General features: G+C 31.0%; 3 protein-coding genes across 4 annotated transcripts; all 3 read right to left on the bottom strand.

The window, feature by feature from the left end:
- Window positions 1-578: 578 nt before the first annotated feature.
- LOC114191423 (cysteine-rich receptor-like protein kinase 6) lies at window positions 579-3818 on the bottom strand. The gene is made up of 7 exons (XM_028080595.2): window positions 2864-3818; window positions 2380-2523; window positions 2133-2254; window positions 1849-2059; window positions 1499-1736; window positions 1163-1313; window positions 579-1049 (listed from the first exon to the last, which is right to left on the bottom strand). The coding sequence occupies exons 1-7, from the start codon at window positions 3648-3650 to the stop codon at window positions 717-719; spliced, it is 1986 nt and encodes a 661-aa protein (XP_027936396.2). The 5' UTR covers window positions 3651-3818; the 3' UTR covers window positions 579-716.
- Window positions 3819-5391: 1573 nt separating this feature from the next.
- LOC146884891 (cysteine-rich receptor-like protein kinase 25) lies at window positions 5392-10230 on the bottom strand. Of its 2 annotated transcripts, XM_085675911.1 has the most exons (7): window positions 9289-10230; window positions 7453-7590; window positions 7229-7350; window positions 6473-6683; window positions 6127-6361; window positions 5891-6044; window positions 5392-5779 (listed from the first exon to the last, which is right to left on the bottom strand). In XM_085675911.1, the coding sequence occupies exons 1-7, from the start codon at window positions 10082-10084 to the stop codon at window positions 5480-5482; spliced, it is 1956 nt and encodes a 651-aa protein (XP_085532037.1). In that variant the 5' UTR covers window positions 10085-10230; the 3' UTR covers window positions 5392-5479. The 2 variants fall into 2 exon arrangements, with proteins under 2 accessions (XP_085532037.1, XP_085532036.1); XM_085675910.1 differs by having other exon boundaries at window positions 6127-6683.
- Window positions 10231-11041: 811 nt separating this feature from the next.
- LOC114191841 (cysteine-rich receptor-like protein kinase 25) lies at window positions 11042-15646 on the bottom strand. Its single transcript, XM_028081264.2, has 7 exons — window positions 14710-15646; window positions 12968-13105; window positions 12751-12872; window positions 12459-12669; window positions 12089-12323; window positions 11846-11999; window positions 11042-11535 (listed from the first exon to the last, which is right to left on the bottom strand). The coding sequence occupies exons 1-7, from the start codon at window positions 15512-15514 to the stop codon at window positions 11206-11208; spliced, it is 1995 nt and encodes a 664-aa protein (XP_027937065.1). The 5' UTR covers window positions 15515-15646; the 3' UTR covers window positions 11042-11205.
- Between the last annotated feature and the right edge of the window lie 989 nt (window positions 15647-16635).

Raw genomic sequence — 16635 nt, 5'->3', positions numbered from 1 at the left:
AAATTGATTATTCCAAATTACTCAAAAACACATAACATATAACACATAATACATAGTAATAATTAATTATACATAAATATATAATTATATCATTGTTAGATGAATTTATCGTTTGAATATATCTAAATTGACAATTATAACATCTATAACTTTTAAATTAAATTATTGATTTATCAATAATAATATTAAAATATGTTTTCTAAACAAATATTTTAATGATACACGTGGGCCTTTTTACTTTATTCTTTCCATTACATTGTATAGTAGCACTTGAATACATATGTTACTAAAAAAATGTGAAACAATGTACATGTAAGTGCTAACCTCACTCGCTGGAATGTCATAAATAGGTGGCTTCTTTAAAACTGTGGGCCCTAAGTTGGAATTTCTTCATCTTAATTCAACCTAATATGCTTCAAGCTAGCCACATTTTTTCTTTCTGTTTCTCTCATGTCCATCAATTCTCTCCAATATCTTTTTAGGGTAAATTCTGTAATCATCGTCAATAATTAATCATTATTACTTTTTGTCTAATTTAGTTTCATTACTTCCTTTCATGAACTGATAAAGCTTACAAGTTAAAATTTTAACTTATGCTGTATCAATAGAGGGGGAATTTTGCAATACCCTCTTAATGATCTTTCAATGTTGATATTAAATACACAATTAAAATATAAAAACTATAAACTTAATCTGATATAACATATAACACAATACTATCTAGGGAAGAATACGGTAGTGGACATGTTATTTACAGAGGTGGAGAAAGAATGATTGGTGGAGTAACCTGAAGATGGTTGATGTTCAGCTGAATGTCTTCTTACTCTGCCTTGCATGAAAAACGCTGGCTCTAAAGGGAATGGCATTTCAACTGAAGGGTTGCTAAGATATGAAACGATGGTTCCTATTATAGGTCTGTCATCAGGATTTTCTTGCACACATAATAAACCGATCTGCATACACTTCTCAACTTCGTTTGGAGAGTAAGATTCTACAAGACTCGGATCCAACAATTGAAATGGCGATACATCCCTCCAATTGTTCCATGCCTGAAATTAATTAATTTTCGTATTATTACTTTCTTAAACTTTGTTTTTGTCTCTTTTGAACTATGGTTCAAAGAACAGCAGTGAATAACAAGAAACAAGAATTGAATACTCACATAACTTAAGAGATCATCAACACGAGATGATTCAAAAGAACAAGAATTCTTCTTTCCACTGATAATCTCAAGAATCATAACTCCAAAACTGAATACATCAGACTTTTCCGAAAAGTGTCCATGCATGGCATACTCAGGAGGCATGTAACCGCTGAAAAGGAAGAATGCAGAAAACAATCAGCATGGAGATTATACACAACCAGACTAACCATGGATGGAAGATTTGTAATGAACGGGAGAGTTTTCAGAACCTATCACAATTCTTTTACGATGATAAATAAACGAATTACATAAAAAAGAATTTACTTTTGAAAGATGTAAGGGTTTGCAACTCACTATGTACCAACAACTCTATTCGTACATCCTTGAATCTGGTTTGTATCTACCATCCTTGCCATGCCAAAATCAGAGATTTTTGGATTGAAGTCATTGTCCAATAGAACATTGCTTGGTTTGATATCACGATGTATAATCTTCAGACGAGAGTCTTCATGAAGATAAAGAATTCCTCTTGCAATTCCTTTTATGATTTTATACCTCTCTGACCAAGTTAATATTCTTTGTTTTTCGGGATCTATAAATACCATTAGTCAAATACATTACAAAGTATAAATCAATTTTTATTTCCCATTCGATTAAAATTGCAATGTAAACTCGTAGTAGAAACAAATACCGAAATGTCTTACCAAATAAAAAGTGATCAAGGCTTTTGTTAGGGACATATTCATAGATGAGTATTTTCTCTCTGTCTTCTTGGCAAAATCCTATTAACCTCACCAAATTTTTGTGTTGAAGTTTAGCTATTAACAACACTTCATTCTTGAATTCCTCCGCTCCCTGCTTAGAATTTGTTGACAATCTCTTTACAGCAACTTCTTCTCCGCTAGGAAGGATTCCCTGTGATTACATGCCATTAGAATAGAACTAGAAAACAACATAGATGGCACATTAATCATCGCATTTATGTTACCTTGTAGACTTCTCCGTAACCCCCTTTGCCGATCCTGCGCTCTTCAGAAAACTTGTTTGTTGCTGCTTCAATTGTAGCAAAATCAAATTCCAAGGACTCCAAGACACTGATTTCTGGGCCAACTTCATTACAATTCACAGCAGTTATTGGAAATACTCACACCAAGTACATGTAATAAAAAAAAAAAAAAACTTGAGGCTTTTCTACTAAGCTCAATTGAAGATAATAAGAGGTTCATTGAGATTACAGTTTTCTCTGTCGTTACTGGCCTTGCGTTTCTTCCTAGCTTTTATGCGGATGCAACCGTAGTAGCCAAAGAACAAAATGATTACCAAAACGACAACCATGACAACGACTATCGCAATCAGTTCAGTGCGAATATTCCCTGAACCTGTCAAAACGTGTCATATTGACAAACCACACACCATCAACACCATTTCGACGTTTTCTTCTGTACTAAATTAATCACCTAATGATCAAGCTCAATACAGCACATATTCGACAAGTATGCTAGTTATATATGAAGCAACAGTTGAAAAATCATGCTTCCTATCATCAAACAAATCTTCTCTCTTACAGAACACTTTTTGAAGAGTTGTCTGAGTTCAAGTGATTTAATTAATTAGTCTCGTTGGCTTTGAGTCTTTCCCCTAAAACCTTTCTCTCTCTGTCATCCTTTAAACCAAAGAATCTAACATTTTCATTGGAGAAACAAAAGAAGACAAACTTACCCTTAATCGTTGTTGGCGCGGAGGTTCCAGAATGCTGATAAAACGGATATGTTTCATACCTAACAATGCAACTGGGAAACAGAACACTTGCCCCTATGCTCCCTCCGCAACAAGACACGGCGAATTCCGCCGCCGCATCGGCGATACACCGTTTGCAATCTCCGGCAGCCAAGTCCGGTGTGCACTGAGCGAGGCCATAGAGGGTCACATTCGAAGTAGCGTTTTCTTGCTTAACGGCATAAGGATTAGACACTCTAAGAGCCAGTGCTGCTTGATTTGGAAGTTCATCAAAAATGGATCCTAACGCAGTGTAGAATCCATTACTGTGCAAAACGACAGGATCCCCCAACGGGATATTGACCTGGTGCCTTGGCCACTCTTCCATTTTAGAGAAGAAGAACCTGTAAGAGTAGCGCAACAAACACTCGTTGTACCAAATCACAGCCTCTTTCGATGTGGGACAAGACGAGGCTATGGTTAGGGTCGCGAAACCCACACACTCTCTGCATAGAGCAAACGGCACGTCTCCACGGCACATGTAGAGGCCATAGACGGTGTCCGAACCCTCCCCAGATGTTGTGTTGAAGAATCTAAGGTTGTTGGTGACATTGGAGGAAAGGTAAGAGAGAAGGGTGTTGAGGTTGGCGTTGAAGGTGGTGTTTGGAGTGAAAGTGTGGTTACTGGAGCAGCTAACGTTGTTGAACACCGAAGCAGATGTTTCTGTAACGGTGAACACAAGGATGCAAAAAAGGAACAGTTTTAAACTATTTTTGGACTTGGTAATCATGATTCTCTTGTGCTGCAAAATTTCTGCACTAACTGAGACGAAGAAATGAGTGATGGCATCATGCAGATGCGCGTGAAGGGAGAGAAGTCAGAGATGGCCGCAGTCTATGAATTGGATTGAGGTTTGTCAACAAAGTAAAATATGGAAGTGGTGATTCATATTTTGTGATCTTGTATTTAAAACTAATTCAATTATATATGAATGATTGTAAATAGATTATGATTTTTATAAGAGGTGAACGTTAAAAACTAATTCGTAGGAGCGGGTATCTGAAATGGATATATATGGATAGTGAATATGGATATTTTTAATACTTACTTGTTAATGGATGAATATAATATTATATATATTATCTGTATATTTGAATATCTGTATTTATTATACTTTAATTTAAATTAAAAAATATAAAAAAAATATAATTAAAATATTAACATATTATATTTAAATGAATAATTTTTTTTATCAATTAGTTAAAAAAAATTTATTTCTTTGTAAACTGTCATTTAACATTATTTAAATAGATTATTTGGACTTTGTTTAAAATCTATGAATGTTATATATTATATTTTATTTGAATTTATGATTAAAATATGTTGTTAAATATTTATTTCTACTTTTTATAAATACTCGTGGGTATCTGTATATATTAAAAAATTATGTGAATACTCACATAACGGATACCTAATAAACAGAAATACAAGTATGAGATAAATATTTATTCCACAAATAAATACACATAGAGTACAGAAAAATTACTATCCATATCCTATGAATTACTATCCTATCTTATCCACCTTGTTTACGTCTTAATGACAGCTTCTTTATCTCTAAAGAAAGTTAAGAAAATTGAAAAATCCAGTCGCCTTAATCTGACTGTTTTAGAAACGTAGCGAATGCATTCTCCTCCTTTCTATTACGTGGTAGTTTACATAAGGGAAAAGTTATACATTATTTTAGAAGAGGAAAATAGTCATAATAAAATATCTTTTGTATTTAAAATAAAATAATATAAAATGAGAGTAAAAAAAAATTTATTGACAAATTACTATAGTTAATTATAGAATATGGCATTTGAGAGGTGGGTCAAATGGCATTGTCAATTATTGTTGGTTGTGGAGTCAGCACTGGCACGTGATAGTAAAAGCCAACTTCGCTATGTGCCATTTTGCCTGTACTCATCGATGTGGACCTAACCAAACCATCCTCATACTTCATCATTCAATCAAATCATTGAACCACGGGGCCATGTCAACAGGGACGAAAAAATTAACAAATTCGTAAGTAGTAGAAAGGTAAGGAATATAATATTTGCTTTAGTTATATTTTATATTTATAGTAATGTATAAGTGATTATTTATTTATGTTTTGTTCTTTGTTGTTATGAATGAATATAATGTGTTGGGTAGAGATCACGTTAATCACATTAATTGTATTAACACTGTATGATACTCTTAATTATTGTTCACTACTTTGTCTTCATATGTATAAGCATGTCATTAAATATTAATTTTGTTGTAGAGCAAAAGATAAGAAGGAAAAAATATGGTTGAGGTTGTTGTGGGTGGATTATCTATAAGATAATTATAATAATTATTTATTACTACGTTTTATTTATGTTGCTTATTTTTATTTCAGTGTAAAAGATAAAAAATATAAATTTGTAAATAGGTAAATCCTGTTTTATTTTAAAAAAAAAAAAACTATTACTAAACCAATATTAAAAATCTTACTTTAGACTATGTTCTAAAGCATATTAAATATTAAAAATATAAGTAAAAGTGTTATCAAACATTGAATTGACTTTGTTATCAAACATTTGAATTAACTTATCATCGAGCATAACATGTACTGACAGACATCTCATTAACAGAAAAGTGTTCTGAGACTATTTTTGTATCCTTCTTGTCCAACAACAAATATGCTGGTTCTTGTGGAGATGGAAATTCAAGTGTGTGACGACCATCAAGATATGAAACAACATCCGCTATTGTAGGTCTACTATTTTTATTTTCTTGAACACATAATAAGCCAATATGAATACACTTAATTACTTCAATTCTAGAATAATTTTCTTCCAAAACCGGATCTAATATGCTCAATGGTGTTTCGTCCATCCATTTTCCCCAAACCTGTAATAGTTTATGAAACAATGATGTTTGGAATTATTTCTTAACATTTAAGTGAATTTTATTTAGATCACAAGTACGAGGATGACATAAAAATTTAACTATTATACTCACATAGCTCATGAGTCCATTTGGCATGTAATACGATTCATGAGAACTTATATTCTTTTTTCCTGTAATAATCTCCAAAATCATAACTCCAAAACTAAAAATATCTGATTTTTCAGAAAATTGTCCAAACATTACGTATTCTGGAGACATATAACCACTACATGAAAAAATATATAAGTTAGCTAAAATATATCATGTAAAAAAGTGAAAGGAGATACAAATGAAATTTTGTAACTTACTATGTTCCAACTATACGTTTAGTCTTTCCACGATCTTGGTCTATGTCCATAATTCTAGCCATACCAAAATCTGATATTTTAGGATTCATATTTTCATCTAATAAAATATTACTAGGTTTGATATCACGATGTATAACTTTAAGTCGAGAATGTTCATGTAAATAAAGAATTCCTCGAGCAATCCCTTCTATAATTTTGAAACGTTGACACCAATTCAAATTTTTTTGTTGATGACCTGAAACGTTTATTAAGTAAATGAGGAAAGTAAGTGAACACATGTTTACAAGCCTCATATAATGTATGAAAGAAATGCTAAATTTCAAGAGTATAAGATCAAGCATCAAACCAAATAGAAATTTATCGAGACTTCCATTATGCATGAATTTGTATATAAGTATCTTCTCTTGTGCCTCTAGACAAAAACCTATTAACTCCACGAGGTTTCTGTGTTGTAATTTGGCTATTAATAGAACTTCATTCTTAAATTCAATGGAACCTTGTGCAGAACTTTGTGATAATCTTTTTACTGCTATATGCAGTCCAGAAGAAAGGATGCCCTAAAAAGTTGCAACATTATTAAAATGAGAAATATAATCATATGGTTCAATTAATTTAAATAACTCATCAATTTATGCATTTGTAATTGAGAGTGACTACTAAAATTTGTTGTTACATTGGATGTCCAAAATATATATATATATATATATATATATATATATATATATATATAATTTTTTTCTAGGTATTCTGCTCTTTGATTTTTTTTTTGTTAGTAAAATGATGTGACCTTTGTTTTCATCTTTTCACATTTCCATGATCAATTTGTTCCTTCACTCTGTAATCTCTTTCAACTTTGGTCAACTTACTCTTAGAAAGAGAAACTTTATCAAGTTCATATGTGAGTTAGAGATGGAAAGATGAAAGTAATTGTCTCACTATCTATTTAAAAACAAATAGTAAAACACTTAAAGAAAAAACAATATTTAAAACAGTCAATAGAACAACTTTTATTAATAAAAATTCAATTAAAAATACCTAAATTTATGTACTTGAAATTTAATTGAGTTTAATCATAAAATGAAAGATTATGATATTCTTTTACCTTGTAAACTTCTCCAAAACCACCTTTCCCAATCTTGTTTTCATTTGAAAAGTTATTTGTTGCTGCTTGAATTGTATCCAAATCAAATTGTAACCCTTCTAGGGTGACACTTTCTTGACCAACTACACATGTATAGCAAATTGTTAAATTAAGTTTGCAATTTTTTCAGGCTTGGAACTGCATAGTTAGAAATTAAATATTGTTGTTAGAATCAAAATACTTACAGTTTTGTTTTAAAAGAACCTTATACTTGCGCTTTCTTGCTCTTCTCCTCAAGAAATAACAGTGAAAAGAGATTAGCATTGTGAAGACAAGAAAGATGACAACCGTAACAATTCCTCCAGGTGAAATCGTTTTATTTCCTACACACGAAATAAAGGTGTTATTCTGATGCAAACTAAAAATTGTGAAAGGAGTCACCCCATTCTTTTCTTCTAGTGCTAAAGTGAGTAAGAAAAAGGGTTTACCTTGCCCTCGTCTAGTGTAAAATGAAATTTAATTTTATTTCTAATTCATTATTTGAATGTGATAAAAATGAAAGGAAATTATAAATTAATTTTCTTAATGCAGGAACTGGTGAACGTATACCTCGATTACGAGGATAAAAAGAGAAAGAGATAACGAGAAAGAGAATAATAAACTTCGATAGAGGTAAAGTTGTCAAAATGGGTTGGTTAATGGGTTCGAGTTAAGTTGAGTTAAATTTAGTTTTTGTTTTATAAATTTTAGTACGGGTTAATTTTTGACTTGGTCCATCAAGAATTTGACTCACTCGAGTTGAACCTCTAGTGAGCCGAGTTAACTCAATAACCCATCCATAAATAAAGGGTTACAAAATTTGTTTGTATTTCGATTGGGTTGAGTTGTTTTTTTAGATACATAATGGGTTGACAAATGCAAACCTAATATTTTTGTGATTTTGGTTTGTTTTTTGGGTTAAACATTATTTTGAATTGTATATTGATTGTATTGAAATTTATTTATATTTCAATCACAATTATAATCTAGTTTGTTTTTACTAAGAAAAAATTGTATTTTTTTTAATTAAGTGAGTTTGTTAGTCAATCCGTTTAATTCACCAACCTGTAATGGATCGAGTTGAATGTAAATTATTTGGCTTGATAATAAATAAACCTCATTGTGTTAGGTCTAAGTGATTAATCCATAATAGATCGGATCGAACTAAATCAAATCACCCTTTTTGATATTCATTCTAAAGATAATATAGAACGAAAAAGTAACATAAAAAATAAATATATATTTCATGGAGGAGAAAGAATTTTATGTAAATCTCACTTCCCCATAGTTAAAATAATAATTTCTTCACGTCTTCTCAACTAATGAAAAATCAGTCTCCATAAATTCTTTCTTATAACCGACAAATTACTCTTTAATTTCTTTGTATCAGTACCTTTATTTCTTTAGATATCGTGTTATACTAAATGGGTTTTGATATTTTGACAAAGGTTATGTTAACTAACTTTGACAAACCTTCATTAAATGTTATCTTCTCTTTCCAAATCATAATATATTTTTTTTTAAATATTGATCTAATTGAATGTTGCCATATGGACATTGTTAAAATTTTGTAAAAAGAAAATTTCCATAACGGAAATTCCACCGGTTTTGCATTTGTTGGCACTATTTATTTACTAAATATTATGCTATTTTAAATATCGAAAGTTCTTATTCAATCAATAGTTGACGTGGATCATAGACTTTATTTCCGTGTTCACCGTTAAAAGTAAGCAAAAGCTATAAAGATAGCCATTATTACCTCAGAAAAACGCGTGTCAGTAGTTGAAGATGCATTACCAAACAAGTTATAATGGACGAAAAGGAAGGTTTGATTATCGTGCTCAATACTGACTGAGACTATCAAAGCATGATAAAGAAAACTATGCAAAGTTAACTCAGCGGCGGGAAATTAATTTTAGAACAAATATATTTTTTTTGTATTTCTGTAAATTTGTTCATTCGTAAACTAACTTTAAATTATAAATAAGTTTTTATTTTTTTTCAAGAATAGGTCTGTGGAAACATTTGGCGTGAGAATTTACCTGAAGGTTTTGATTGTTGTGTGGCATTAGAAGCAACATGAACGTCTCTGTAGAAATGTCTTGACCCAAACATCAAAGTGCAGCTGGGAAATAGAACCATTCCACCGATCCTTCCAAGACAACAAAAAGGAATATCTTTCATAATATCACCCAAACACTCACTGCAATCTTCGCTTGATAGATCTGGCGTGCACTGAACCAGAGTATGAATTTTCTGGGACCCAAAAACGGTAGCGTTTTTCGTCGCAAATTTCATGGTGCCCGCGGGACCCGCGTTCGCTGCCTCACCCACAGCATCACTCAACGTTTTCGATAACAACCAGAACCCATAGCTTCCTTCCTCATTTGTTGAATTCGTTACGTTGTAATCCATGAAGTTGAACCTTGGCCACTCCTCCAAGGTGGAGAAAAAACAACGGTTGGAATAACGAACCAAACATTCGTGGTACCAAATTAAGGCCTCTTTGGAGTGGGGACACACTTCGGATATTTGTTGGGATGCAGTTCTGATGCACTCTTGGCACGTGTGGTTGGTGACATCGCCACGGCACATGTAGGAGGCGTAAACGGTTTCCTTGCCGCCTCCACCACCCGATGTGGCGTTGAAGAATTGTGCAGTGGTGGCATGGGAAGACAGGGACGTGAGGAGGGTTCGGAGGTTGGATTCGTATGCGCTGTTTGGAGTGAAGGTTCTGTTGCTTGAACAACTGTGATTGAGGTAGTAAATTTCAGAGGCATCGGTTATGGAAAAATTGAGGAAGAAACCCAAAAAGTAAAGGTAGACGAGTAACGACATGTGCGTGGTGTTTGTTGAGAGAGATAATGTAAGAAGAGATGAATGAATAGTTCATAATTCATGTACACAATACAAGATTCTAATACCTCAGGCCTTTCAAACTGTCAATTTATGGAGAAAGACTTTTCCTAAGATTAATGGTTTACCTTTTGTCAAAAGAGAAATAAAATAAGTGTACGCCAAGTGTGTGTATATATATATATATATATATATATATATATATATATATATATATATATATATATATAAAATATTATATTAATACTTAAGAAAATATTTATGTGATAATTAAATTTAACTCAAGTTTAATTTGTAACTGATTTAATTTATGTGTTTAAAATACTATGTAATCTGCGTTGGTTTTAGTCTTGGATGGGGAGTTGGATATTTTCGATTGGAGGGTGAAAACATTAGGATTTGTGTTTATAGAGAAATTAGATTGAATATAGGTGTGAATACAGTAAAGGAAAATAAAGGTGTTTTTAGTACTTTAGGTGGTGCTAATGGTTAAAATAGATGGGCTTGTAATGGTGCTGATTTGGGCCTACGAGGTTACAATAGAAATTAGAAGAAAAAAAATGGAGGGTGAGTGGAATGTTCTTGGAGTTGAAAATAGAAAGAGTAAAGTTTCTTTCTCTCACAAAATATAATCAATAGCTTTTTCTTATCCTCTTTTTTCATTCACGTTCTCTGTTTTTTTCCTTCTTCTTAAGGTTTCTGCATCTAGTAAGCGATATAATTATGTATCATCGTTCTTCCAAGAAAATTTTAACCGGACGGAAAATATTTGATCTATGTCAACGTAAATATGTTAATTGATGTTTAGTACAATTTAAAACTAACAAGTAGATATAAATTATAAATTTATCAAAGGGAAACTTGCTATGAAATATTTACAGATAAAAAATACTATAAAATGAAAAAAAAAAATCACATCAAACATTAAGAGAAGGACAGTACACAAAAGAAAGAGTAATATTTCATTTACATAACCAGTAATTTTACATAAAAGTTATTTTATAATTATCTAAGCTACCCTTTCAAAATTATGACATATCCTTACCGAAATTAAGAAAGGATGATATCTATACAACAAAGACATTTATAAGAAAATAAAAGTATTATCGTGGATAAAAATTAGTTGTAGACATCTCATTGACAGAGAATGGCATGGAACTGTTGGCAGAAAAGCTGGAACTTGATCCTTGCTGCATAACTCTTCTATCTATTCCTTGTAAGAAAAATGCAGGTTCTTGAGGTGATGGCAATTCAAGTGAATGATTATTAAGATAGGAAACTACTGTTGCCATGGTAGGTCTAATATTTGGATTCTCTTGAACACATAATAAACCAATTTGAAGGCATCTAACAACTTCACTTTCAGAGTAATTTTCTTTCATATTTGGATCCAATATACCCATTGGTGTTTCATTCTTCCATTGTCTCCACACCTGTAATAAATATCAAATTAATTAAATATTGAATTCTTGCTTTTTGTTGTACTCATAATTTTGTTTTCTTATACACATTTCAGAGCAACAACACTCTTATTATTTTACCCTTGACAACAAGCTTTCTCGTAAGGGTGTATGTTATAATATTTTTCAAACAATTAAGAGGTGTTAATATAATGTATAATTAGTGCTAGTATATACTTTTAAATAATTATAAGGTTATGAAAAAAAAAAGGAGATAAGGAGCAATTTGGTGATATATAACATGTGTGAATATATACTCAATGTGAAAAGTTAGAAAACTCACATGACTCATGAGAACTTCATCCATGTGGTGAGATTCATAAGAACGAGCATTCTTTTTACCAGTAATAATCTCAATAACTATAATTCCAAAACTAAAAACATCTGATTTTTCAGAGAATTGTCCAAGCATTGCATATTCAGGAGACATATAACCGCTGTTAAAAAAACACAAACAAGTTACATTAAATATTGTAAAAAATATATAATAATAGTGAATGTATATAGGTTAGAATTTGTAACTTACTAAGTTCCAACAATTCGATCAGTTTCAGCACGATTTTGATCAACGTCAAAAATTCTAGCCAAGCCGAAATCTGATATTTTAGGATTCATATTTTCATCTAACAAAATATTACTCGGTTTAAGATCACGATGTATAATTTTAAGTCGAGAATAGTCATGTAAATAAAGAATTCCTAGAGCAGTGCCTCTTATGATTTTATAACGTTCATGCCAACTTAATTTTTCTTGTTTAGTACCTACAATATCAAACGAATAGGAACAAGTAAGAAATATTTTATAACAACCATTTGAACTAGATTAATAAATCTTCAACTCAAATGCATGGAGAAATCATCTTAACTAATCAATGAGTTTAAGGTGAGAGAACGAACCAAATAAGAGGTAATCCAGACTATGATTTGGCACATATTCGTAAATAAGGATCTTTTCTTGTTCTTCTAAACAAAATCCTATGAATGCCACAAGATTTCTGTGTTGTAACTTAGCGATCAACAAAATCTCATTTTTAAATTCAACTGAACCTTGTTTGGAACCTATCGAAAGTCTTTTAACTGCTATATGTCGTCCATCTTGAAGAATACCCTATAAATAAATATAAACAATTATTTATGAAAATTTAGTCACTAAATTAATACATAAATTTTATTATAATACTTTTCTTACCTTATAAACCTCTCCAAATCCACCTTTCCCAATCTCGCTCTCATTTGAAAAATGATCTGTCGCTAATTTAATTGTAGCCAAATCAAACTGCAACCCTTCTAGAATGGAACTTTCTTCACCAACTGTATCAACATGCTTGTAAATAATTTTATGAACATGCAACTTACAAATCAATAATTAAAAACTGAAGTTTTTATAATACCATCCCAATACTTACAATTTTCTTTAAGAAGATTCTTTGACCTCTTTCTTGCTCTTCTCCTTAGCAAATAGTAGCAAAAAGCAGAGAAAATTGCGAAACTAACAATGGGTACAACAACTAAGATAATTGTTCTTGATCTACTCGAATTATTTTCTGCACAACAATTTTATGTGTTATTCATATACACATAATATTTTCATTCACATAAGTATTTAGAAGGGGCTCTCAGAAATCACACATACAATTTTTTTTATCTGTTTAATCAATTTTTATATAGAATAGTTTAATTTATAAAAATAAAACTGAGATTAAACAATTTTATATTAGATAATTAACAGAATTCTTTGTATATTTAGTTGGTTGCATGTATTGATTTGATCAGTTATTTAAGATAGGATTGTTTAATGTCATCTCTGTTTTGGATAAGTTAGATTCTTTTTGTACACACAGTGTGTTTATTTTTACAGTATAATTTTGAAAAGAAATGAGTAGATGAGAGAGAATTGAAAATGAAGTTTCATGTAATCTAAATATGGAACACTAAAGGAAAGTATAATCAGATCTAAAAAAATCTCTTTGGGTGAAGCCGCACTATTCATCAAAATTAGGATGTATTGTGTGGCGCTCTATCAACTATTTGTCCTAATCAACACTGAGAAATGGATGATTTTTTCTATTTATATCATTTCTATTATCACTTTTTGAGAGATGAGTTCATATACTTTTCTTATCAAATTAATGACAAGAACAATATAATAATAACACATTATATAACAACGAATAATATATCATTAGTGAAAATCAATAAAGTGATATATAACACAAACAATAAATAATGATATAGGTTATTTCAATAATGTTTTCACGATAAAAAAAAAAAAATTAGATTGACTCATCCTTTAAAAATGAAATCATTTGACATAAAATTAAAATATATATATATATATATATATATATATATATATATATATCATCACAGAAAAAAAAAAGAGGCTATTTACTCTTTTATGTTCATTATTTTGTTTTTCTTATAATTACAAAATTCATATTTTTAATAATCACATAAAAAAAAATTAAAATAGTTGTTCGAATGTGAAAAGACCATTTTTCTTTATTTTTAAACATTATGTCATTTTTTTGAAATAGGAAAATAGCTTTCGTTTTGATATGTTTCATTTAACTTATATAGTATGTATTTGGATAAATAAGTTTACTGTTGATTCATTAATATCAACTTTCATTACCTGAAAATTTAATTTAAATTTCATCATCAAAATTTCTAAAATAATAGTAAAGAGAATTTAAATGTTTTATTTCCGTAACTAAACTTGATGTTTTGACTTCTATTTCCGGTATTACTTTTTTTGTTATTGCATAACAAAATAAAGGATACCAATATTTTGATTCAGATTCACTTGTAATCCAACATTCTAATCATTTTATAATTATTATATCACATCACTAGAAAAAATTAAAATAAATAATTAAATAATGATTAGAATAATGAAATATTAGAATTGTTTCAGAATATCATTGGCCGCATAACAAAATACCTATTTGTTCCGAAAGAAAACTAAAAAAAGTCCAAAATCCTAACTCAGATAAGTTTCCCTGAATTCTTCAACCCCAGTGTAGTTTAATTATGCTGTAGATATTGCAACCACTTTCATCACATATTCTTTTTGATTCTTGTTTCTCAGGATATAAGTTTAACAGAAACAGAGCCATTACAAGCACATAGTAGTGAACTAACTTACCTCCCAATTTCGGCGGCGGTGCTGGCGTAGGAGCCGAACCAAGAGACCGATAAAAAGGGTAAATTTCAAACCTGATGACACAGTTGGGATATAAAACTCTTCCTCCCTGCCTCCCTGCACAGCACCGTGGAAGATCCGAATTTATCAAACTATTCAGACAGCTTCTGCAATCTGTCGGAGACAGGTCTGGTGTGCACTGTGCAAGACAATATAGCTTCTGAAATATATCTATGTCTGTTTCCTTTGTCGCGAACTTCTCACCGTCACTACCTGAACTCATTGCCTCATCCGCCGTTTCGTTCAAGCTCACATACACCAAACGCTTGAAGCTTTCTTGGTTTGTCATGTTGATGGGGCTCGCCAGGACATAGCCTGAGCTCATTTCCATGTCTGCGGTGCCGAAGAAAGAGAGGTTGGAATACCGAACTATGCACTCGTCGTAATACACCACTGCTTCTACGGACAACGAACAATCTACGTGTGTGGACAGTCTCTGTGTCGCGTTTCCGACGCAGTTATTGCACAGGTCGGAGGGGATGTCCCCTCTGCACATGAATAGTCCGTACACTGTGTCGGAGGGGTTTGTCCCAGTGACGGTATCGTTGAAGAATTCGACATTGTTGGAGGCTTTGGAAGATAAGGAAGAGAATAGGGTTGTGAGGTGGCTTTGAAAAGTACTATTGGGAGTGAATTTGTTTCTTGAGCAAACCTGGTACTGATATTGAAGTCCCTGAGCTCTAGTCCTTATAAAACAGAGGGAGATAAGAGAGATAAAGGGTATGACATAGCTGAAACATGATGCCATGGATTTTTTGATGTAGTTCTTTGTGAGGATATCTAAATGCAGAGTTTCATTTCATAAGCAAGGTGGAGACTTTTTTTTATTTTCATATTTCAATCATGACGGAGACTTTTACGTACAGCACCAACTTTCTTACCGCTAAATGGGTCTAAATAGATTATTTAATACAAGTAAATGAGTTGTTGAAATAATTTCCTGAGGATGCTCACCAGGAAAGGAATCCCTTATCATTATTCCAATTGGAGTTAGCAAAAATGAATACGATTTTTTTTGAAAGTCATGCTCATGATATATTTTAATTTCTTTGTGAGTCAGATTTTTTGTTTTTTATTAATTGAGTTTATCTTTCTATTAATTAAGTTTCTTTTCTATTTCTTACGTCGTAGACGAACGACGAATTCCTGATTATTAATCTGATTGTACAAATTAAATTACATATATAGTGTTCGTTTTATAAACTTGAACAACTATATCAAATTCTAACTCATTCTAATAGTGCTGGTTTTATAAAATTAAACATAAATTATAACTCACCCTACTTAATGAGATAATCATGACATGTCAAAAAACTCAAGAGTTAAATGTTTAATAAAAGATATTTATATAATAAATTAAAAATTAATATATGCTAAAAAATAAGTTTAAATTTAATTTATTCCCATACATTATTTGTATTTATATATTTTAAATAATCTTTACAAAATAAATTTTAAAATATAATATGGGTCTTCTGAGAATGAATCCTTAATCAACCTCGTTAAGACACGGGTAGCTTACTTTGTACAGCTGCAAAATTGTCCACGTGTTCTCACACTTCATCAAAATGATATTAAAGTATATATATATATATATATATATATATATATATATATATATATATATATATATATATATATATATATATATATATATATATATATATATATATTTCGCAATTTCGATACCAATAACAATAAAGAGTGGAAGACTTTTATTTTAGTCCATCTTTCGTCATTTCCCAATCCCTTTCCTTCGGAATTTGACGTTTGATAAAATATCAGAAACAGTCGTTGTCCACTTCCTAACAACAACACCACAAAAAGGCCATTGTATACTAAAATATATTTTATGATTTAAGTTTTATT

This window comes from Vigna unguiculata, chromosome 7 (genome assembly GCF_037176805.1).
Source record: "Vigna unguiculata cultivar grain cowpea cultivar isolate G323 ecotype 2 chromosome 7, ASM3717680v1, whole genome shotgun sequence".
Classification (NCBI taxonomy): domain Eukaryota; kingdom Viridiplantae; phylum Streptophyta; class Magnoliopsida; order Fabales; family Fabaceae; genus Vigna; species Vigna unguiculata.
Note: the sequence above shows the minus strand (reverse complement) of the source record. Positions and strands in the feature narration are given on the sequence as shown.